The following is a 24,623-nucleotide window of genomic DNA, read 5'->3' on the forward strand; positions in this document are numbered from 1 at the left end:
GCCCATTGGGCAGTTGGAAAGGGTATTGAATTCTCTCCGGAGAAGACGGAACTGGTCGTTTTTACGGGGAAGCATGAACCGCCGCAGCTCAATCTTTCTCTGTCGGGAAAGACTATCGAGCAGTCGGACCACTTCATGTACATGGGTACCATCTTCGATCAAAAGGGAACATGGGGGAAGCACATTAACTACCTGAAGCAAAAGTGCCTGCAAAGAACTAATTTTCTGCGCAGCGTCTCTGGCAACCGGTGGGGTGCTCATCCTTCTGACCTGCTTCGACTGTACAAGACAACGATACTCTCGGTGCTGGAATATGGCAGTTTCTGCTTCCAGTCAGCTGCGAAATCACGCTTGTTGGTTCTCCAGCGGATACAGTACCGAAGTCTTCGCATTGTCTTGGGATGCATGCACTCAACTCACAACATGACCCTCGAGGTCTTGGCGGGAGTATTGCCTCTGCGAACTCGTTACTACGAACTGTCTTACCGGTTCCTGATCCGGTGTGATTACAGGAATAAACTGGTAATTGACAACTTTGAAACGTTGCTGAACCTTCACGTTGAGTCTCGGCGCATGCTTCTATATTATGACTTTATGTCATCGTGGGAGTGGAGCCCGAGCACAGCGGTACAGCGCACGCCTCCGTTAACCAGCAGCACCCTGATTGGCTTCGACACGTCCATGAAAGCCGATACTCGCGGTATCCCAAACCATCTTCTGCGGGGAGTTGTACCGTCGATCTTCGCATCTAAGTACAACCATGTTCCTCCAAACAACAGATTCTTCACCGATGGCTCCAAGCTTGACGGCTGTACGGGCTTCGGTGTTTATCATGAATCTTATCAGCTGTTCTTTAAGCTGAAGGACCCGAGTTCGGTTTATGTCGCAGAGTTAGCCGCGGTTTACTGCGCACTGCGAATCATCGAGACCATGCCACCTGACCACTACTTCATCTTCACCGATAGCTTTAGCTCTGTTGAGGCTATCCGGTCTCTGAAGCCGACCAGGGAGTCTACGTTCTTCCTCACGGAAATACGTAAGACTTTAAACAACCTGGCGGCTCAGTCCTTCAGCATCACGGTGGTATGGGTCCGCGCTCATTGCTCGATTCCGGGTAATGAGAAAGCGGACTTGCTCGCCAAGAAGGGTGCTGAGAGTGGAGACATTTTTGAAAGGCCAATTAGCCTACAAGAATGTTACGGTTTCCCGAGGCAGCGTGCGCTTCTGGATTGGCAAACACAATGGGACGGCGACACCAAAGGACGTTGGATGTATTCCATACGACCTAAGGTGCAAAGAAAAGCCTGGTTCAAGGGAATGGACTTGACGCGTGGATTCATCAGAACGATGTCCCGCCTTATGTCGAACCATTACTCGTCCAAGGCTCATCTGTACCGTATCAACATGAGTGATACGAACCTTTGCGACTGTGGGCAGGGTTATCAGGACATCGACCATCTCGTATGGGCGTGTCCAGATCACCAGGCTCACAGAATTAAGTTGAAAGATACCCTCAGGGCCCGAGGAAGACCACCAGAAATCCCGATGCGAGACGCGTTATCTCAACTTGACCTTGATGTTCTCTATCCGATCTATCAGTTCCTCTCAGATTCCAAAATATCCATTTAGTTTTCTTCCAGTTAGTTTTCCTTCAGTTAGTTTTCCTTCTGTTAGTATAACTCGCCTTCGCACAAAGCCGTCGTTTCTGGATTGCACCGGAAGCAAAGCAAGAACGCCCCAGCAGCTGGACACCGAGTTGCGGCTGAGGACAAAACGCAAAGGCCAGCAGAGCCAACCAAGACCCCTACACAATCCCCCTTCCCTTCCCACGCCTTGTCTTTAACATCAATCCCTTCCCTACTAACCCCGAGTAGGCCGCGGGTAATCGGCTCCCCTCCCACTAACATTTACACACAAGATCCTCTGTAATTATTAAGCCAAATGTAATTACAAAAGCCGACTCGGTCCTAACCAGGTCCCAGTACCAAAAAGGACCTAATAAAAATAATTTTATGAAAAAAAAAAAAAAAAGCTTCCCACTGTGCGGTTAACTCGGTTTTGCTTTGCGCCTGCTTTGTTCGGTTTTTGGGCTCGTACCAAAACTAGAAAACCAAAACCGCGGTGTGTGTCGTCACTTGCGCATTGGAAGCTAGCTATGCTAGCGTTTGTCATAAACGCTTGTTTGATTAAGAATTTGCACGATTAAAAATATTCTATTGGTGAAAATTGCGTTTTCAATTTCTTTTAGAAAACACATCATTAATAATACCTTGCTTTCATCATAAGATTTTTTTGTATCAAGTCGATGTTGTGAATTGAAAGAAGTTATATTCTTTAGTAAGAAAGGCTCTATCTCACCCCTGGTGGGATTAAATCGGGTTTTAAATAGAAATTGTTTTTTTTAATTGAAATTGTTAAAACATTTAGCAAAGCAGAGCATGATAAAAATCAGGCGAAAAGCCAGAAAAAATGTAATCAAAGGTTGTTGTGTTGTGACTAGGGGAACAGCATCTAATTCCAGCGTGCCTCTAATGTTGGCAGGTCAGAACTTTGACATTCAATTAAAGCTAATTAAAATCGTTTTCAACTGAAATCGAGTGATAAATAGCTCAATAAGAAGTGAGCAAGCAAGTTTCTATCAAAAGTTTTGCAAAATTAGTTGTTTAAATAGTGAAAATCAGCAAATTGGATGGAGTTAGGAGCGAGTGCTTAACCTGCCAAACATACGAGAATTTCCCCTACTACGCGAAATTTTGGGTAGCAATTAAAAAATTAAGATTATAAATCAAATACGCACGGAATGCTATGGAATCATACTGACCGTGGTAGAGAAATGTTCAATGTACCTCAAAAAGAACTTATCATAAAATTTTGAAAAGTTTAAAAAGTTAGTTAACTATAATTAAGAAAATGTTGATGAATAGCATTATTTAAATCATCTCAAAGTGTCATGATTTTCTCATAGAACATGATTTTGAATCAAAAAACGAATTGTATTTTTGGATTCTTTGAACAATTTTTCGCTAGTAGAAAGTAAAATAAATTTGTAAATAATAAATATTATGTGTTTTGAAACATCATTCATAAAAATTTCCAGATTTATAGGCATTTTCTGTTGAACAAATATCATATAAAATGTGAAAACTTTAGATTTTTGCTTTAAATTCAGTTTTAAATTCAATATTAATCTTTTTTTAAATTTTTTTTATTTTTTTTTTTATTTTTTTTAAATTCAATATTAATCGATAATATTAAAAACAAAAAAAAAGTTTTAACGAATTATAGGCAAAATTATGACTTTGAAACAATTTTACCTAAAATTTATATGTATTTTATTAAAATCGCACATTAACTTAGTTAACTCAATATAAACATTGTTTTTTTCCTTGAAAACCTAAGTGATAGTACATTTGACTTAAAAATAAAGTTTGAACACCTTATATTTTAATTTAACAACAAAAAAAACTATGACTAGCGACGTCACCCCGGAATTCAAGCGAAGAATTTTTAACGTCATTTTTTTAAACACTGTTGAAAAAAACTTTTTTTCAAAAATGTTGTGTGGACCGTGTGTGGGCTACCCCAGTACATGTTTTAAAAATAATAATCTTGAGAAAAACCTTACCTGTTGGAAAATATTCCAAAAACAAATTGAAATTCTATCAAAGTCACCACTGTTTATGGTACACAAAAAAAAAAACTAGTGCAAGATGGACGAATAGAATATGTTAAAAAAAAAATCCAAAAACTTCGGGAATAAAACAAAACTTGATATTTTATTGAAATAAATAAAACGACATTACGGGTTTAATGAAGGCATTTTGGATGATTTTTAACGACCAATGGAGACAAACTTGAAGCTTAAACAAAATAAAATAGCATAGCATAGCATAGCATAGCATTGGTGTCTACCCGTAGCTGCTACTTCGTTATTGACCAGGACCCCCAAACATTGCTCCGTGGACCACAGATGAAAAGTAGGAACCAATCATCACCCCTTCGCAATTTTCAAAGGTCCCTATCGTGCTGATCAATACCGACGCCGGCCACGACCAGTGGTAAGACACGGGGAAGTGGATGGGAATGTTAGTCCGATACTTGAGTGATGGGACCGCCAAATCGACTGCGTCTCCGACAAAGTATCACATGAGTTTTGAGGGGTTAGTAAGATGGGTATGAGGTCAGGATTCACTGTGGTAGGTGATGCGACCATGAGCAATTTGTTTATGGGTTGAAATTTTAAAAATCTTAGGCAGCCGGCTGCGGAAAGATACCTATCTAGGGATTTAAATATAGTATTAATTCGACCGCGATTCTCCCGAAAAACTCCGTCGGCGTGCCTTCCGATCAACGGTGATGTAGGAAGGGCTTCATTCATTAAAATTATTTTATATCATAAGCCTTAAAACATATCCGTCGACGTGCCTTCCGATCCTCGATGATATGGAAAGGACTTAATCCAGCAATACGACTTGCTTGTCTCAAAAACAAAAATCGGATCGTTTCTATCGAAAACTATATAAAGAGAACAAAAATAAAATTCATCGGCCAACGAACGCGCGAACAAAAAATAAATGAAAAAAGAAGAAGAAGAAATCCAATCACCCCATGTACACAAATAGCGACACAAAAAAGACGGAAAATAACACAAAAAAACAGGACTGCGCGTCCACACAGGCACCGCACTACTGATGCCATTATTTAATTATAATGACCAATCACCCCATGCACTCGAACAGCGACATAAAAGAGACGGAAAATAACACGAAAAAACAGGACTGCGCGTCCACACAGGCACCGCACTACTGATCTACTGATCTGAAGCTTAAACAAAATAAAATTTATAGAAAGTCTATAAAATAGAAAATATGCCTAATTTTAGCTTAGTGTTATGTCCAAATTCTACAAACTTTTCATTAGTAAATTGATGAATTTAAGCCTTTTTTGTCTAATAATATATTTCAGCATCATTTTTTAAACAATTAAATACAATCATACAATTTTTACTGTAAATGTAAATGTTTTCTTTTGGCTTATATATTCCTGAACGCATTAATAATTACTATTTTTTAACGATACACATCAAGCAGAGCTTTTGCACCAAGATTTTTGTTACAGACTTTTTAGTATCTGAACAATTCTCTGAGATTTCGGTCATTTATTTTTTTTTTGTATTTTTTAATCTGGCTGAAACTTTTGTGGTGCCTTTGGTATGCCCAATGAAGCCATTTTACATCATTAGTTTGTCCATATAAATTTCCATATAAATTTGGCAGCTGTCCATACAAACGATATGTGAAAATTCAAAAATCTGTATCTTTTGTTGGAATTTTTGAATCGATTTGGTGTCTTCGGCAAAGTTGAATGTATGGATATGGACTACACTGAAAAAAAATGATACACGGTAATTTTTTTTTGATGATTTTTAGTTTCACTTTTTGTCACTAAACTTCATTTGCAAAAATCAATCAATGCTGATTTTTTCTTCAGATTTCGAAATGCTGGTCGCAAAAATTTTTCAACTTAATTTTTCGATGTAAAATCAAATTTTCAATCCAAAATGCTTAAATGAAATTTTGATAATGTGCACCGGTTTCAAGTTATAGCCATTTTAAGGTAACTTTTTTGAAAATAGTCGCAGTTATTCATTTTTTTAAATAAGTGCCCATGTTAGCCCAATTTTGAAAAAAATATTTTTGAAGAGCTGAGAAAATTCTCTGCTGAGTTGCTGAGATATTGCCATGCAAAGATTTAAAAACAAGAAAATTGATGTTTTCTAAGTCCCACCCAAACAACACACCATTTTCTAATGTCGATATCTCAGCAAGTAATGGTCCGCTTTTCAATGTTAAAATATGAAACATTCGTGAAATTTTCCGATCTTTTCGAGAACAACATTTTCATTGTTTTAAATCAAGACTAACATTACTAACAATATTACGCCGTTTTGAAATGTCAAAAAATTAAGTTAAAAAATCTTTGCGACCAATGTATTGATTTTAAAAAAATCCTTATTGATTCGAAAATTTATAACTCGGTCAAAGATTTTTTGAACAAAATGGAAATTTCTGAAAAGTTTGCATTTGTTGTCTCCTATAACATACCAAAAAATATAAAAAATGAAAAATAGTTTTTTTTTTTGCAAATCAAGTTTTAGTAACAAAAAGTGGAATAAAAAGTCACCAATTTTTTTACCGTGTATCTTTTTTTCCAGTGTAGTCCTTATCCATACCTACAACTTCGACGAAGACACCAAATCGGTCAAAAAATTCCATCAAAAGATACAAATTAATGAATTTTTATACATCATGTTTGTATGGACAGCTGCCAAATTTGTATGGAAAATTATATGGACAAATTAATGATGCAAAATGGCTTCTTTGGGCATGCCAAAGGTACCAGAAAAGTTTCAACCGGATTTAAAAATACAAAAAAAAATAAATAAAAAAACCGATTTCGTAGAGAATTGCATTGTCAGAAAAATGTGTAATTTTACCTCTAAAAATATGTAATTTCACCACTTTTCTGGTGTAGTGCCATATTTGTCTAAATTGAGGTAAAATTACATCATCCTTCCAAATTTTCACTATTTTTTACTGTGTAACTAATATAAACTCACCTGTGCAACCAACGCCTGCACGTCGCCCAGTCTGGTGAGTTCCTCTGAGGTAATTTTTTCACGTTTCGGTGGTGTCACGTAGTATTGTCTGTCGTTGAGGCTCAACCTAGAAAAAAGGAAAAATGGAAACAAATTTTAGTTTTTTTCCCCAATCCAGCAGCAACAAAATTTATATTTCACGATGTTGTAAATTTCCTCCTCTCAAAATCCAATCATCAAGTGGAGAATTCGATTAGCTAATCGCGCACGTTCTCCGCTGGCAGCACCATCAGTAACGGAAATTAGTTTTTCCGTCGCAATCAGGCACGGGGCTCCGCAGTTGAAAATCACGGCAAATTTGCATAAATTTTCAAACTGTTATTGGGGCGAAATTTCGACTGAACAATTTTAGTCGGACTCACTAATTTGTCCAACTCTTGCGTTTATTCGTCCAAATAGAGAAATAATTCTGCTCGTCCACTTAGTCCTGATTTGCATAAAACACGATATTTCACGTCAACTTAGCACACCAAAGGAAGACAAACTATTTTGGGACACCATCTCTCTCGCTCTTGCTCTGAACAAGTCGTTGCAACCGAAATAAATACATAATGGAAAGGCGAGGAAAACTTTTCGCCATTTTTACTGTCTTTATGCACACTTTTTGGCGAAGGGAAAAGTTTGCGTTTTCTCCCGCATTCTGTTTCGTCTTTATCGCGTTTGTTTTACGAGGTTGGATCCACAAAAATTGGTGGCAAAAATTGAATTATGACCATTTTCCACACATTTTCCAAGAATTGCTGAAGCGAGAGAGGGAAAGTCGACGCGAAAAGTTTTTGTAATGCTTTCGTTGGTGGAGTGTTATTTTGCATCGCTTCTTTTTTGTAAGAAGTAACCGTGCTGGAGGTACAAAGACCACCCCAGGAGGAACGAGTTTGTTGAACAAGTTGAGTAAATTTTCGTGAATTGTTCTGAGCAGGGAGGGGGAAATGCATGTTTTGGCGATGTAGTGTTGAAAGGATTAGAAGGTTATTCAGAAGTTTTGCTGACGTTTTCACCTCGAAAGGTGTGTTTTCGAGGATGTTTAGTACTCTTTTCAAACAAACCTGTACTTTTTAAAGGGAGGTGGGCAAAATCGCTCTTTTTTAGGAGCCGCTCAATTTCGTTCGCTCATTAAAAAGAGCAGCCCTTTTGAACGGCTTTTTCGCTCTTTTTCAAAATTTGGATAAAAAGGTTATTTTTAAGAATGTTGTGATTTTAAAGTTATTTCAGATTGGAATTTTATAAATCATTTGCGTTTACTTTTGTCAAAATTGAACTTATGCTGACATTTTATTTGAAGAAAATATTCTGCAAACTCTTTTCTAAATTCTGATTTATTCGATGAAGTCTATAAACGCTGAAGTTTAATCAGGCAAGAGAGTTATTTTTTTCCATAATCTCTTAGCTATTTAGTAGATTTTTGCTATGCTATGCAATTTTAAATGCACAAATTTGTATTCGGATAATACATTAATGTACGATCAGTTATTAAAAAAAGTTTTTTAATTTTGTTTAAAAAATCGTTTACTTTTTGAATTTCAAAGAAAAGTAGGAAACTGAAAATGAGTTTGAAAAATTTTAAGAGGTGTTCGGCAGCAATGCTATTTTGGGATTATTTTTTATAAGCACGTATTTTTCAATTTAGAATTGTATTTTCAATTCTAAAAACAAATTTTATGATGCAATTTGTTCGAAATACAATAAATTATATTTATAAAAAGTTTAAAAATCATTCTATCTTGGAACGGTTCTTTCTAAAGACCGGAGTTTAAAAAAGAACCGCGGTTCTTTTTTTGTGAGCCATGGTTCATTCGCTCTTTTTAGTGAACCGGCTCTTTGAGCGGCTCGCTCTTTTTTGCCCACCTCACATTCGAGTAATTAATGGCATCCAAACTTAAATCTAGGATTTTGGACAAATTGCTATTGATTTTAAAATTGCGTTTATTTCTGCAATAATGGAACTAATGCTAATATTTTATTTGGAGAAAATATTCTGTGTTTTTTTTTCAAAATCTCTAAACTATTTAGTAAATTTCTGGTAATATTTTACAAAGTATGCAATTTGAAATGCTCAAATTTGTATTCCGGTAATACTTCAATACACAATCAGTTGCACAATGATTTTTTTTTCATTTCGTTTAGAAAATCATAAATTTTTGGGATTAATTTTTATTGGCATTAAAATGTTTGAAATTGAATTTTCAATTCTCATAAGCTAATTTAATGCTACTTTTTTTGGAAATTCATTAAATTATATTTATAACAAAAATCATGCCATCTTGAAACGGTTCTTCCAAAAGACCGGAGATTTAAAAATAACGTGGTTTTTTTTTGTGAGCAATGGTTCGTTCGCTCTTTTCAGTGAACCGGCTCTTTGAGCGGCTCGCTCTTTTTTGCCCACCTCTATGTTAAGAGAACACATTTTTTTCATAATAAAAATACTAAAAATATTGAAAATACTAAAAATACTAAAAATACTAAAAATACTAAAATACTAAAAATACTAAAAATACTAAAAATACTAAAAATACTAAAAATAATAAAAATACTAAAAATACTAAAAATACTAAAAATACTAAAAATACTAAAAATACTAAAAATACTAAAAATACTAAAAATACTAAAAATACTAAAAATACTAAAAATACTAAAAATATTAAAAATACTAAAAATACTAAAAATACTAAAAATACTAAAAATACTAAAAATACTAAAAATACTAAAAATACTAAAAATACTAAAAATACTAAAAATACTAAAAATACTAAAAATACTAAAAATACTAAAAATACTAAAAAAACTAAAAATACTAAAAATACTAAAAATACTAAAAATACTAAAAATACTAAAAATACTAAAAATACTAAAAATACTAAAAATACTAAAAATACTAAAAATACTAAAAATACTAAAAATACTAAAAATACTAAAAATACTAAAAATACTAAAAATACTAAAAATACTAAAAATACTAAAAATACTAAAAATACTAAAAATACTAAAAATGAGCAATTCTCTACGAAATCGGTCTTTTTTCTTCAATTTTAATTTTTGTATTTTTTAATCCGGCTGAAACTTTTTTGGTGCCTTCGGTATGCCCAAAGAAGCCATTTTGCATCATTAGTTTGTCCATATAATTTTCCATACAAATTCGGCAGCTGTCCATACAAAAATGATGTATGAAAATTCAAAAATCTGTATCTTTTGAAGGAATTTTTTGATCGATTTGGTGTCTTCGGCAAAGTTGTAGGTATGGATACGGACTACACTGGAAAAAATAATACACGGTAAAAAAAAATTTGGTGATTTTTTTATTTAACTTTTTATCACTAAAACTTGATTTACAAAAAAACACTATTTTTAATTTTTTTTATTTTTTGATATGTTTTAGAAGACATAAAATGCCAACTTTTCAGAAATTTCCAGGTTGTGCAAAAAATCACTGACCGAGTTATGAATTTTTTAATCAATACTGATTTTTTCAAAAAATCGAAATTTTGGTCGTAAAAATTTTTCAACTTCATTTTTCGATGTAAAATCAAATTTGCAATCAAAAAGTACTTTACTAAAATTTTGATAAAGTGCACCGTTTTCAAGTTATAGCCATATTTAAGTGACTTTTTTGAAAATAGTCGCAGTTTTTCATTTTTTTAAATTAGTGCACATGTTTGCCCAGTTTTGAAAAAAATATTTTTGAAAAGCTGAGAAAATTCTCTATATTTTGCTTATTCGGACTATGTTGATACGACCTTTAGTTGCTGAGATATTGCAATGCAAAGGTTTAAAAACAGGAAAATTGATGTTTTCTAAGTTTCACCCAAACAACCCACCATTTTCTATCGTCAATATCTCAGCAACTAATGCTCCGATTTTCAATGTTAATATATGAAACAATTGTGAAATTTTCCGATCTTTTCGAAAAAAATATTTTTGGAATTTTCAAATCAAGACAAACATTTTAAAAGGGCGTAATATTGAATGTTTGGCCTTTGTGAAATGTTAGTCTTGATTTGAAAATTCCAAAAAAAATTTTTTCGAAGAGATCGGAAAATTTCACAAATGTTTCATATATTAACATTGAAAATCGGACCATTAGTTGCTGAGATATTGACGATAGAAAATGGTGGGTTGTTTGGGTGAAACTTAGAAAACATCAATTTTCCTGTTTTTAAACCTTTGCATTGCAATATCTCAGCAACTAAAGGTCGTATCAACAAAGTCCAAATAAGCAAAATATAGAGAATTTTCTCAGCTTTTCAAAAATATTTTTTTCAAAACTGGGCAAACATGTGCACTAATTTAAAAAAATGAAAAACTGCGACTATTTTCAAAAAAGTCACTTAAATATGGCTATAACTTGAAAACGGTGCACTTTATCAAAATTTCAGTAAAGTACTTTTTGATTGCAAATTTGATTTTACATCGAAAAATGAAGTTGAAAAATTTTTACGACCAAAATTTCGATTTTTTGAAAAAATCAGTATTGATTAAAAAATTCATAACTCGGTCAGTGATTTTTTGCACAACCTGGAAATTTCTGAAAAGTTGGCATTTTATGCCTTCTAAAACATATCAAAAAATAAAAAAAAATAAAAATAGTGTTTTTTTGTAAATCAAGTTTTAGTGATAAAAAGTTAAATAAAAAAATCACCAAATTTTTTTTACCGTGTATTATTTTTTTCCAGTGTAGTCCGTATCCATACCTACAACTTTGCCGAAGACACCAAATCGATCAAAAAATTCCTTCAAAAGATACAGATTTTTGAATTTTCATACATCATTTTTGTATGGACAGCTGCCGAATTTGTATGGAAAATTATATGGACAAACTAATGATGCAAAATGGCTTCTTTGGGCATACCGAAGGCACCAAAAAAGTTTCAGTCGGATTAAAAAATACAAAAAAAATCGAATGACCGAAATCCTAGAGAACTGCTCAAATACTAAAAATACTAAAAATACTAAAAATACTAAAAATACTAAAAATACTAAAAATACTAAAAATACTAAAAATACTAAAAATACTAAAAATACTAAAAATACTAAAAATACTAAAAATACTAAAAATACTAAAAATACTAAAAATACTAAAAATACTAAAAATACTAAAAATACTAAAAATACTAAAAATACTAAAAATACTAAAAATACTAAAAATACTAAAAAAACTAAAAATACTAAAAATACTAAAAATACTAAAAATACTAAAAATACTAAAAATACTAAAAATACTAAAAATACTAAAAATACTAAAAATACTAAAAATACTAAAAATACTAAAAATACTAAAAATACTAAAAATACTAAAAATACTAAAAATACTAAAAATACTAAAAATACTAAAAATACTAAAAATGCTAAAAATACTAAAAATACTAAAAATACTAAAAATACTAAAAATACTAAAAATACTAAAAATACTAAAAATACTAAAAATACTAAAAATACTAAAAATACTAAAAATACTAAAAATACTAAAAATACTAAAAATACTAAAAATACTAAAAATACTAAAAATACTAAAAATACTAAAAATACTAAAAATAGCGAACCTACATTTAGTTACAAGACAAAAAAGTTACATTACTTAGGATAAAAAAGACTAAAATTTTTTCTCGGGAAATAACGACATATTTTCTCGAACAAATTGGCTTTGATTGAATCACAACCAAAAACATTGTCTAGACTTTCCCCCACAAAAAAAAAGTGCGAGCGAAAGCAAATAAAAATCCAGAGCAGAACGTCCACAAAACAGACAAATTAAAGGCCCCACTCAAAGGCGGATGGAAAGTAAACTCCGATTTAAAGTAGTCTTGAATAATTTATTGCAAGAGGACGCGTCGCGACATTCCGGCAAATCCCGGTCCCGATAATGTCCTTCAAAGCCAGTACGAGAGGGATTGGTGAGAAGTTTTCTGTTTTGGGGGGGATCCTTTTTTTTCGTTCAATTTGTTTGCTTTGGAAAAAAACCAGAGCAAAAAATACTCGCCACGGAAGGCCTAAGAGGGCACTCTCTCTCATCGAGTGGGCTTTTGTTTTACGTCAATTTTTGTTATCTTGTGTTTTGAGTTTTATTGAAGTCTTCCGAGTGGATTGTTTTTTTTATTTGATTTGAGGTATTCTGAGAGTATTTCTCTATCTTATGTTTCAGTTATTTTCTACTATTTTATCTTACACCATAATTTTAAAAAAATCATAAATTCTTTGAAACTTTCAAACATCCTTCCATCAAAAGCTCACATCTGGAGTTTTTTTTGAAAAGGTCCAATAAACCAAATTTCCAGTTTTTGCTTTTTGGGTGTTTTTAGAACCGCCTTTAGTCAGGGGTATTGAAAAACACCCAAAAAGCAAAAACTGAAAATTTGGTTTATTGGTCCTTTTCAAAAAAAACTCCAGACATCAACTTCAACCCATCACACACACACAGCGTGACTGATAACAAAAGACGTCCTTCGTCGCGGTAGACGACAAGAGGAGGCATTGTTGGATCCGCTCAAAACCTTACAACACATCCCCAGGCGGAACGACCGCAATCAGCTTGATCTCCCAGCACTAAAGTGTGTGTGTGTGTGTTGGTGCTGATTCTGCTCAAATTCCTCTTTTTTTCTAGATTAGATGAAGACAAAAAGCTACCCCCTGCTCGCTTGGAATAGAGTTATCTACGTGCTCATGTATTGCGTATACGTACACGAAAAAGATTGAGGTTAAATTTTGTACCCGCAAGCAAAACAAATGGGGTGCTAGTGTGTGTGAGAGTGGGCTTAGATAACTCTATTGTGAGCCGAGAGGAAATGAGCCAATTTCACGCGTTCGCCCCCGTTTTGTAATAAGAAGCTCTGAGGCTGTGGGTAGCGCATACATTCAGGCGCTTTCGTTGATAAGCGTCACCTCTAGGCGGTTAGTGTGTGACCTATCGCGTGATTCTAATCTCTAGCAAAAGGGTGGCACTTAAGGAGCAGTACGTAGCTTAGCTCGGAATCTTTGAGGGGATTTTAATATAATTTGAGATTTTTTTTTATCTTGATTTAGATCCGGATTGTTTGTGGATTTAACACTGATAGAAGGGTTAAAGTTAAAACTTAAAACCGATGCTATAATATGAAAGAAACAATTTGATTTTCAAATAGAATGACTTATTTGACGATTCATATTTTCGAAATTTTAAATATTGAAGTCTGAATTGCTATTGTTAATAATGCATTCCCGAGCAGACGATAATAACTTTGGAATAACATTTTTTTTATATATTATATTTATTTTTGAAAATACTAGACCAATAACATTTTTTGTTATTTATAACAAGATTTGATATTCGTCGTTATGATTTTTTGTGTATTCTTCGAACAAATCTTTGTTATTATTTTTTGTTATTTTAACAACTAATCCGATCATCCCAATAACAGTTGGAGTTATTCTTCCATAACAAAAAAAATTTATTCCCATGTTGTGTTTGCTTTCAATCAATATCAGACTAATAACAAATTTTGTTATGATAACATAAACTGTTATTCAACTCTTATGCAAAAATGGATTTTTCAAGAAGAATTCATAACACATTCTGTTATTGAAATAGTATTTGTTATTGAAATGACATGAATTTAGTTATTACCGTCTGTCCGGGTTCATAAAATTAAGGGCTCATTTTAATTTCCAGGTTGAGTTTAATAGTGTACAAATAATAAAAAACTGAAATTGCAAGCCATGGTTTCAACATTTCAATGAAAAATGGGTTTTAAAATTTACAGTGTCTTGCAATTGCTTGTATTTAAAAATATAAATTTTAATGATTATATTTTGTGGTACAATACATCGATTTCACAAATAAGACCAGTGTAAATTTTCTCACTATTGATTTGATTTACATGGGTCGTCCCCAATCAACATGCATACATCATCAAAAGGTTAAATCAAAATTATTTAATAATATATTATAAAATATAATATATTTTTTTTTTGTTTCTCAACTTACATTCTGATGTTTTTAGCATATAAAAATGTTCAGTCAATCGAAGCCATATAATTTTTAATGAACTGGAAGATTGGCCAAGACAAGCCGAACAATCGATAGCTTTTGTATGCCAAATTAATCGAATATATATTGCTTAACCCATTAAGGCCTGAATTTTCCAGAATTTTTTTTATTTAATGATTGGAAAATGGTCCTGAGGACCATACAAAAATTATAGGCTAGTTTAGAATATTTTGATTTTTGGGTCATATATAACCTATCAGGCCTGAAAGGGTTTTAAAATAAAATATTTGCGAAAATAACATCGAAACAATATTTTAAATTCAAGGATGTTATCGATGAAATTATCGTTATCGAGTACGATTTCTGTGTCAGCGATTACATTATCAACGAAAATCGAAGATAGCTTGTTTAAAATATCTTACTAAAATTAAGTAATTAAAACCAAATCCAGTTAATCTTTTAAAATTAAATAAAACATTTTTGAAAAAAAGAAATAGATCTTATTTACTCTGTGGTCAATACGACAAATGCTGTTTCAAGTAACAAAAACCTGTCTAACCCCTAATCCAACAAATTGTAAAAAAAAATTTAATTCATTCTAAATGGCAATTTTTCCAATCAAATTTACCACTCCAATACTTCTGACTAACGTGAAATTTTCCGAGGATTTCGAATATGACAAAATTGAGACCAAAAAGTGCCGCAATGGAGGCCTACAGGGCAAAAACTAACGTTGTAAAATGTTTGTTGTAGAAAAATCGAAAAACTATGAGAAAAACTGCGATTGACCAAAAAGTTAATACCGTAGACTTATATTCCATGAAATTACCTATCTTTTGACCTAAGGGAGTATGGGTGTTTGAGGCTGTTGCAAAAAGATATTAAGGTTAAAAAAATCAATTTTTGACAGTAATTTGCAAAAGCTAAGAGAAAAAGTCACACCGATCCTGGATGTCTATGGCCCATTTTGAAGTGCTTCAAAAGACCTTTCAAATGCATCTACGAGAGTTGGAATTGATGAAGTTTTACGGAAATTCGAGCAATTTTAAGATTTTTTATGTTTTTTTGACCTCAAACTTCAAAGCCCGTTTTACCCCACTTCCTTTGTCGTAGAGGGCTCATATTTGGCATGAGTTCATCTCATGTATAGACAATCAAACACTGAAAGTTTCATCCAAATCGGAGCACCTCGATACGACCTGTAACACATTGGTGAAAAACTCGCTCTTAACTCCAAACTATGTAGAATGTTGATTGGGGAAATTCTTGTATGTTTGGAAGGTTAAAGACTCAAATTGAATTCGGTCTAATTTGCAAATTCTCCCTATTTAAACAAACTATTGCAAAAGATTTGATAGAAACATGCTTGGTGACTTCACATTAGCTATTTATAACCTGATATTGATTAAAAATGCATTCATGAAAAAAATAATAAAATTTAAATTACAAGCCAGAATTTGAATATTTTAGTGACAAAAACCATTGAAAAATGCATTACACGCGTATAGTATGCATGTGCATCATTAGTCTTCAAAAAATGTAAGATTTTCCAAGAAAAAAAATGTAAAAAAAGCTTTTTGCGGTTATGTACATCAAAATTTCAACAAAATTCCAAAGATTTTTGAATTAATCCAAACTGGCTAAAAATGATTCTAAGCGTAGGAGAATGCATTTTGAATTGATTTAATTTGATTGCACAATTGCACTTAAAATTCCATTAAACATTTGAACCAAGGGTCCAAAATCAACCACTCCATTCGTGAGCACAAATAGCAGGCGACGCGATACTGCCCTGATGAATTCCTACCGTTTGTCACTTTCACACCATTCGCTCCCGAACACACTCTCTTCTACTCTCCTTCTCTCTCTGATCGGCTCAGTCTCCGAACGGCTCCGGCAGGCCGATCGTCTCCGATCTGATCCGATTTGATTTCATAACATTACAGACACCATTCAAAGAAATTTCCACCAAGAAAATATCAAATTGATGGCAAACTGAGGGCGTGAAGACAAAAAGATTGCCGCTCTGGCATTTTGTGAGAATGGCTCTTCGCTGCAGCCGTCCCCTAACATGACAGTTTTCGTGAGTTGCGCGTATCCACCGACAGATGGCAAATGGGCCTCGTAGGAGTCCGCCCAATAAAAACGCAACTAAAAATTTGCATGGGAAACTTTTTTTTTCGTGACGGCTTTCGCGGCATGCTCCCTCCAACTGTTCGAGACTAATATTTTAACGTGGCGTATCTTTAAACAAGTTTTTCAAGAAAATGATTCCAGAATGCTTATTTTGACGTTTTAAACCGAAACAAGGCAAAAACTATATTAATTTAAACTATTCGCCATTTTCAAATGTTTGGCTAGATGATATCAAAGCTCGCCATCTTAGGCCCACTGGGCCCACAAAAAGGGGTACGCTGAGTTTGTATGGGAGCTGTCAACATGCTCCCGGGCTGCTTCGCTGAGTATGGTAGTGTGTAAGTGTCGTCGAGCGACGGAGTAGGCAAAAATTTTTAAGATGTAGGGGAAATATGCCCATTCTAATCACTCTAAGCCGTTCGACCAATTCTCATCACTTTTCCGTTTTCCGCTATTAAATCAACATTTTCAGATGTTTCAACAATGGATAGTTGCTTGCTCACTTTTATTTGAGCTATTCATTACTTTGGAACAGTCAAAAACACTTTATGAAAGCTGTAATTCATGATCAAAGTGCTGATAGGCCGATAATAGAAATAGGCTGAGAAAGGGTATAGTTCCCCTATTTGTTTGCTGAGTGAACAGTTCGGGCCACTCGCTGGTTGCTTGCGAGTATCATTCGCTCATGAATGTTAGCGGGTTGGAATAGGCGACGAATGGATAGGCAATGAGTGAGTGGTTTCTGTTCATTGAACCGAAAATCATGACCCTTGATTTGAACCTAAAAAAAATGGTTTTAGCTCGCTCAAGAACCCTTCAAAATTTAAGAATATTCAAAAATCAAGGAATTGAAATGAAAGCAAAATTTATGAGAAATTAATGAAATTTAAAAAAATATTTAAAGTTCAAGAAATTCGAATAATTTAACACTGGAACGCCCAACGCATGTCCAACTTACACGGACGCCCAAGCCTCTCAAAAAATTTGGAACGGTAACTTCAACACGCCCGTTCTCGGGCATAACTCAACCAATCGGGACGATTCTTGTTCCCAGTGATTTGTAAGAATGTCTAGATGATCCTGAAATTTTGCAGAACTTGATTTGAACAAATCTATAATTTCTGCGACCGAAAACATCGTTCCAACTTTTTTTAAACGACTGCCTCTGCGGAATTTTCGGCGAATTTTTTTTACACGCGAAAAAAAAAGTTGGAACGATGTTTTTGATCGCAAAAATTACAGATTTGATCTAATTAAGTTCTGCAAAGGTCTAGAATCATCTAGACATCCTAAAAAATCACTGGAAAGAAGAATCATCTTGATTGGTTGAGTTATGCCCGAGAACCATTGAGTTGAAGTTACCGTTCCAACTTTTTTGGAGCCTTGGGCGTTGGAATGTTAATAAAATTCGATAAATACAAATAAGATTATAACATTAATTACATTTATAAAATAATTATTAAAAATTTAAGAAACCCGCGAAATTAAAATTATTTAAAACAAGGAATTCAAACGTACTCTATCGAAAAAAAAAAACTAATTCGTGCTTGTACTTGTGGCACAGAACTTAAAAAAATAAATTGAAACAATTAAAAAAATCAAGAAATTTCAATAATTTCATGAAATTTCAGAAATTTGGTATTTCCAGGAATTGACGAAATTCGAGAAATTTAAATATTTCATAAACGAACGAAGTTGACTTTATAGCTATCGGCCACTATTGCTAGTACCAACCACTAGTGTCTTTCTTTTATCTACAAGGACTTCGCCGCCCTGGGCTCCTAAGTGTATGAAAGTATGGCACGGAGCGACGGGCCGAATACTCATATTTACACAAAGAATTTTAGAGCGCCCGGCGGGATTCGAACCGGCGACCTCTGGATTGTAAGTCCAGTGCGCGGTCCGATTGATCCCACGGGCGGGACGGGATAAAATACATAAAAAAATCATAAAACTCAATAAAATTCAAGAAATTTTAAAACCAGCTTTAAAATTTTGATTAATAAAAAAAGAAATTCAAGCGTACTTTGTAAAGAGGTTTAATTTTGTTTGTAAATTCGGAAAATTATAATAATTCAATAAAATTTAAGGAATTACAATAAAACATTTAAAAAAAAATCTAGATGTCCCGGAAATTCGGGAAATTTCAACAAGAAGTGATTGAATCGTATTTTATTAAAAGGTCTAATTTTTGTTTGCTAACGGTGACAAAAAACATAAGAAGATAATACCGTAATTTAAAAATAACCTAGTTTCATTAAAAAATGTAAGATTATTAGATTATTAAAAAAAAAAAACAAACCGCAAAAAATCGTTCATTATCATTCGTCAATTTATTTTTGGGGAAAATGCAAAAAAAAAACTCTCAACAGTTCTGACTTCAAATTCTTTAGAAATTTTTCTGCATAAAAACTTTCAACAAATTCCACACAAGTGAAAAACCTTCAAGACTCGTTACCGTCTGCCTTTGACTTTTATTCGCTCGCATTAAGATTCCTCTCCTTTTCGTTTGATCGCCGCAGAATCTCCTCACAATAGCAACAAACGCAGTACTTTTGCTCTGTTTGGCACTCACCACACCCTCTGCGAGAGAGTGGGTTGCGAAAACATACCGCAAAATACAATATTTAAATGAGCTTTTGCTTCTCGGTATGGGGTCGTGAGCGCCATTAGATCGCAAACAGAATGGTTTCGCGTTATGCGGGTTTCTTTTTTATTTTTTCTTGCAGTGAGTCGTGTCCTGAGCAAAGTTGAAGGAGTTCTTTTTTTTTTCTCTGCGATTTTCTTTTGCATTTCCACTTGGCCAAGCGCACAAAGCTTCTTTAATCGTCTCTGCAAGGCGACTTTGTGTCGTGTGCGCCTTTTGTTGTTGCTACAAGTCAATCCGTAAGCTCTTCCAAGACGACAGCGTTGAAAGAGGCTTTGCCATTTTCCTGCCGTGTGGCAGCCATTTGTCATATTCATTAGAGATAGATTCCGATTTGAGCCTCCTGATTGGAAACCCCTTTTGAGGGAAAAGGGTCATGACGCCTTTTTCCCCAAGTTTTCCCAATTTTCCAAAAACCAACACGCCAAGCTTGAGCTGGCCAATTTAGGTCGATTTACTACGGAGTAGCAGCTTTTGTTTGAGTTGATCGTTTCAAAATGCCCGAAAACTTTCCTCCCCTTTTCCGCACCCTCAAAGAAGGGAAATTCAATTAAGTTTCGCACTCCTGCATGCGACGGACGAATTCAAATGACCGTAAATCAGAACCGGAGCTCTGACTTCGTCCACAACGCCGGTCTACCTTCCTGGTGGGAAACAAATGCCACTAATGTTCTTTGCCCGGATCGGGATAGCCAAGAGAGAGACGATGAAAAAGACGATTCCTCCTGGGGAAGCAGGGAAAGTCGGAAAATTGTTTAATTAAGCTTCTTTCCGGACTCGGTTCTAAGTTGTCGTGAGCAGGAGGAGGGATATTTTTCTTATGGCACACCTACTTAAGTTGAACGAATTCCGGTGGTTTTTGTGTACCTGGAGCACTGCTGTTGGGAGTGATGGAATGGATTAGTTGATTTTATTAGATTAGTTGGGCGCTTTATTTTTTTGTGGTATTTCGAGAGAGATGCTTTGAATTTGTTTTGGGTGTTTGTTTGGTGATGGATTTAGCTGATACTGAGCGACAAACATGAAAAGGTTCTACTTCTAATGTAAATATGTTTTCTAGTTGTAGGCAGTTTTCTGGATTTTCATAAAAAGGTTTTAAAACACTTGGAAAAACATTCGATTTTTTGTTTACCACATCAACCACTTCCAACGTTCTCACCAGCAACGAATATGAGATGCTGAGTGGAGAAGAAAACAACACCGATAATGTTAGCAGCAGTGCTGTATCTTGAAGCCGTTGCGTCGTATCAAAAAGTGGTCAAAGACAAACTTGTAGGAAATTGGACGGGCTTTCTGAAAAAATACACTGAAACAAAAATACACGCCACATCTATGAGATTTTTTTTTGTTTTAAGTCTTAAACTTAAATTTAAAGGTGATATCACGATTTTTTTTCGTTCAAAATTTTTGAGGAAATGTTACCAAAAGACTGACGAAAAATACAGGATGGTATGTCTCTCCTAAAAAAATACAAAAATTATTTACTACAACTGTTTTTTTGAAAAGCTGCTTTGTCACTGGCAAACTTATGGATAATTGGACGAGCTTTCTGGTAAAAATATTTAAATATTTTAAATCGCCAAAAACAATATTTTTTCAACATTTTATTTTTAAAACCGCTGTAACTTCACAAGGATTGGACATAGGACAATGGTCAATATGGAGACTTTTATGTAAAATGTTCTGGGGAATCGATTCCCACTACCGGTTTTCGAAAATTTTTGACGTTTACGCCACATTTCAAAAAAAAAAACAGTTTTAGTAAATGATTTTAGTATTTTTTTAAGAGAGATATACCATCCGGCATTTTTCGTCAGTCTTTTGGTAACATCTTATGCTATTTCCTCAAAAATATTGAACGAAAAAAAATCGTGACATTACATTTAAATGTAAAAATCAAAAAACTCATATAAGTGGCGTGTATTTTTGTTTCAGTGTATTTTTTTCCCGAAAGCTCGTCCAATTTCCAACAAGTTTGTCTTTGACCACTTGTTGATACGACGCAACGGCTTCGAGATTCAGTAATTTTTAAATTGCAAAATACAAAATTACAAAGTTTCATCGAATCGGAGAGGGTTGGGGTCAAAAGTACCAGAAAAAAACCTGATTTGAGCAGGAATTACTCGCAAGCAAGAAAAGAAGAAAAATTGTAACCCTCAGAAGGAACGACGACCACCTTATTTTTTTGTTGGTGGACGATGTTGACGAGTTGCTTGAGGGACTCCAATATTGTCTAAAAAATGTAAAATTTCTGTGAACATGATTACGCGTAAAAACAGAATTTCGACCTGGTGGTCAAGAAGTTGAAGTGGCGAAACTTCCAGTTTTTTACATTTGACCCGGCAGAGAAGGTCAAAGGGCGGGCGTCCAAGTCAAGTCTCGAGAGATAAAGGTGCTATCGAAATCGAAAACGGTCACAGGTACGTGCACCTTGTATAGCCGATTAAGAGAAAATTGTCCGCAATCTGCTAAGAAATCAAGGGTTGGCTTGAGATATTTCTCTGTTATGATTGACCTCCTGTACTTCAATCGTGGGTCCGTCAAAATCCAGCACCTATGACGGATCAAAGCGCTGGGCGGCTACACCAAGAATCCGGCCGACCCAACCCAATTCGGACACGGTTCCAGAAACTGTAATCTCCCATCCCGGTGCGTAAAGTGCGGTGAGTCCCACTTCACAGAAAGGTGCAGTCTTCCGTGGAAAGACCAGCTGGGGGAAAACACCCAGCAGCACAAAGCGCGTGTCAAGTGCGCGAACTGTGGTGGAAACCACACGGCGAATTTCCATGGCTGTGCCGCGTGGAAAAAGTACCTCGAGGAGCAGGACAAGCAGAAGAAAGCGCCAGCGTCCCGCCAACCTCCGAAGACTTCGAGCTCGAACGCTGCAGCAGCTGGCGGCTGAGCGGTTCCATCGACCAACTCAGCGTTCCGAGTTTTTAGCTCTTGCTGGCAGAAACAATTCCAAGCTCGCAGTGGGCTGATGATGAATTTAAAAAATGATCGTGACTGTGACTTGATTATTTACTAATAAAATTAATTGAACTGAATTGAATTGAGTATCTTGAAGAGGGATTTTATGAATGATTTGAAAATAGGTCTACGGAAAATTTACGATTTTTGTATTGGACTTTGTATTAGGTACTAATCGTCGAATTCCCAAAAAACGTGATTTTTCAGTTTACAAATTTTGGAATACAGTTATGCCTCGGTTTAGCACCGCATACGAGGGATGCAAAACCGAGGCGTGCCCAACTGAAGCACAGAGCTCATGCGAGTTTGGCTATACGGTAGAATTGGCTATAATCGAATAAAAAATAATGCAAACATAAAAAAATATAGTGTTTTGGAATCGGGATGATGGCAGCTATCCATTGCAATTTTAGTTACATGAAAGTTTTCACAAAAATACGTATTTTTCTGTATTTTGATACTGCAATTTTTAAGCTCTAAAAACTCATTTTTTTTTCTTATTGCAATATCGATATCAAATGATCGGATTTTTTCAAACATTTCGAATGTAATAACTTTTGAAGCTTCAAAATTTGGAGTATTTTTTGGAAAATACGTAGTTCTGTGAAAATTTTGAGTATTTAAAAAAAAATGTTGTAATTCAAAATTTATCAAAATATCTCGATCATTTGATACTCATATTATAAAAAACTGAAATTTTTAGCATTTTTTCAATAGTACGTAGTTATGTGAAAAATTTGAGTATTTTCAACAAATTGTGTTACAACTTTCGAAATCCAATCATTTGATACCCATATTGAAAACAAAACTGAAACTTTGAGTATTTTTCCGAAAATACGTAGTTTTGTGAATTTTAGAGTATTTTCAAAAAATGTTGTTATTACACTCAAATTGTATATAAAACAAATGAAAAAATAATTTTTTTAGTTTTTTTCAAAACTACGTAGTTTTGTGAAAAGTTTAAGAATATTGAATTTTTTTTGTTACAACTTTCAAAATGTATGAAAAAATTCCGATCGTTTGATATCCATATTTAAAAAAAACGAAAATTTTGAGTATTTTTTTTTCAAAAGTACTAAGTTTTGTGAAAATTTTCAGCATTTTTTCGAAATGTATGAAAAATCCCGAACAATAACAATAATTTTGAATATTTTTTCCATTGACATTGCATTTTCAAAATCTAGGAAAAATAAGTATTTTGTGAAAATTTTAATGTAATTATAAGTGCAATCGAAAGCTGACATCATCCCGATTCCAAATAACACTATAATTTTTTATGTTAGTACGATTTTTCATACGATTATTTCTGATGTCTCCATGTAGCCAAAATCCCATAAGCTCTTTGCTTCAGTTAAGCACTGAGCCTGAAATTACAAGCCTAGGTTTCAACATTTGGATGAAAAAAGTGTTTTAAAATGCATTTCTCAGGCGTACAGTTGCTTTCCAATGATTAGTTTTGAAAATATCGAGGTATTGACGGAAAGTTTTTTCGCAAAAAAACAAAATTTTCGTGGGACGACTGTACATTTTTTTTTATTTATAAATTATTTTTATTAGGTCCTTTTAGGGCAAAAAAAAACTCTAAAAAGCATAAATTGGAAAACGGTGCAATTTTCCAAAAAAGTTGTAGAGTCGGTTTTGATTGCAAATTTGATTTTGCATTTGAAAAATATTTTTGATTTTTTTTTACAATAATCACATTTTTTTCAAATGTCGTATCTCCGTTAACAGATTTTGCTGTAGAACGAAAGATGACTTTGAGTTTTCTTGAACATATAAAAAATCTAAAATTTAGGAATTAAATTTTTAGTAAAAAAAGTCAAATAAAAAATCGTGAATTTTCCGTGTAATGTTCTCTTGGGCAACTTGGGATAGCTGTTTTAGTCTTGTTACTGTACAATATTTGGATATTTTTGACAAATTTGAGATAGAACAGACACAGAAACAGAAAAACAAAAAAAGTGCATTGTTTCCCTGATTTCATGCTTTCAAGTGCTCTAAAAAAAGCTGTCCCTATTCAGACTGTAGTCCCGATTCACCCCAGTTGACGGTACCTATTTGTTCTTAAAAATCCTTATCATAACCTAAAGTCCCCAAATCGATCAGATATTCAATTTTCAAGAAAAATATATTTTCAAATATTCAACATGCCCATTTTGTATTTCAATGGGATGGAGCCTTGGATGGAAAACTATGATCACTAAAAATGTGTTTTATTCATAGGAAATTTCTAGAGAATCACTCGACAGTTTCAAATC

The 24,623-nt window shown here is 33.9% G+C and overlaps 1 protein-coding gene across 4 annotated transcripts in view; it reads right to left on the bottom strand.

The window, feature by feature from the left end:
• The window catches only part of LOC120430271 (calcium uniporter protein, mitochondrial), a 252,751-nt gene that overhangs the window by 13,103 nt on the left and 215,025 nt on the right, over positions 1-24,623 (bottom strand). For all 4 annotated transcript variants that reach the window (XM_039595400.2, XM_039595403.2, XM_039595393.2 and 1 more), the window contains exon 5: positions 6,620-6,725. In XM_039595400.2, coding sequence (XP_039451334.1) covers positions 6,620-6,725 — 106 coding nt within the window. The remainder of the gene's footprint in view (positions 1-6,619; positions 6,726-24,623) is intronic.

This window comes from Culex pipiens, chromosome 3, assembly GCF_016801865.2.
Source record: "Culex pipiens pallens isolate TS chromosome 3, TS_CPP_V2, whole genome shotgun sequence".
NCBI lineage: Eukaryota > Metazoa > Arthropoda > Insecta > Diptera > Culicidae > Culex > Culex pipiens.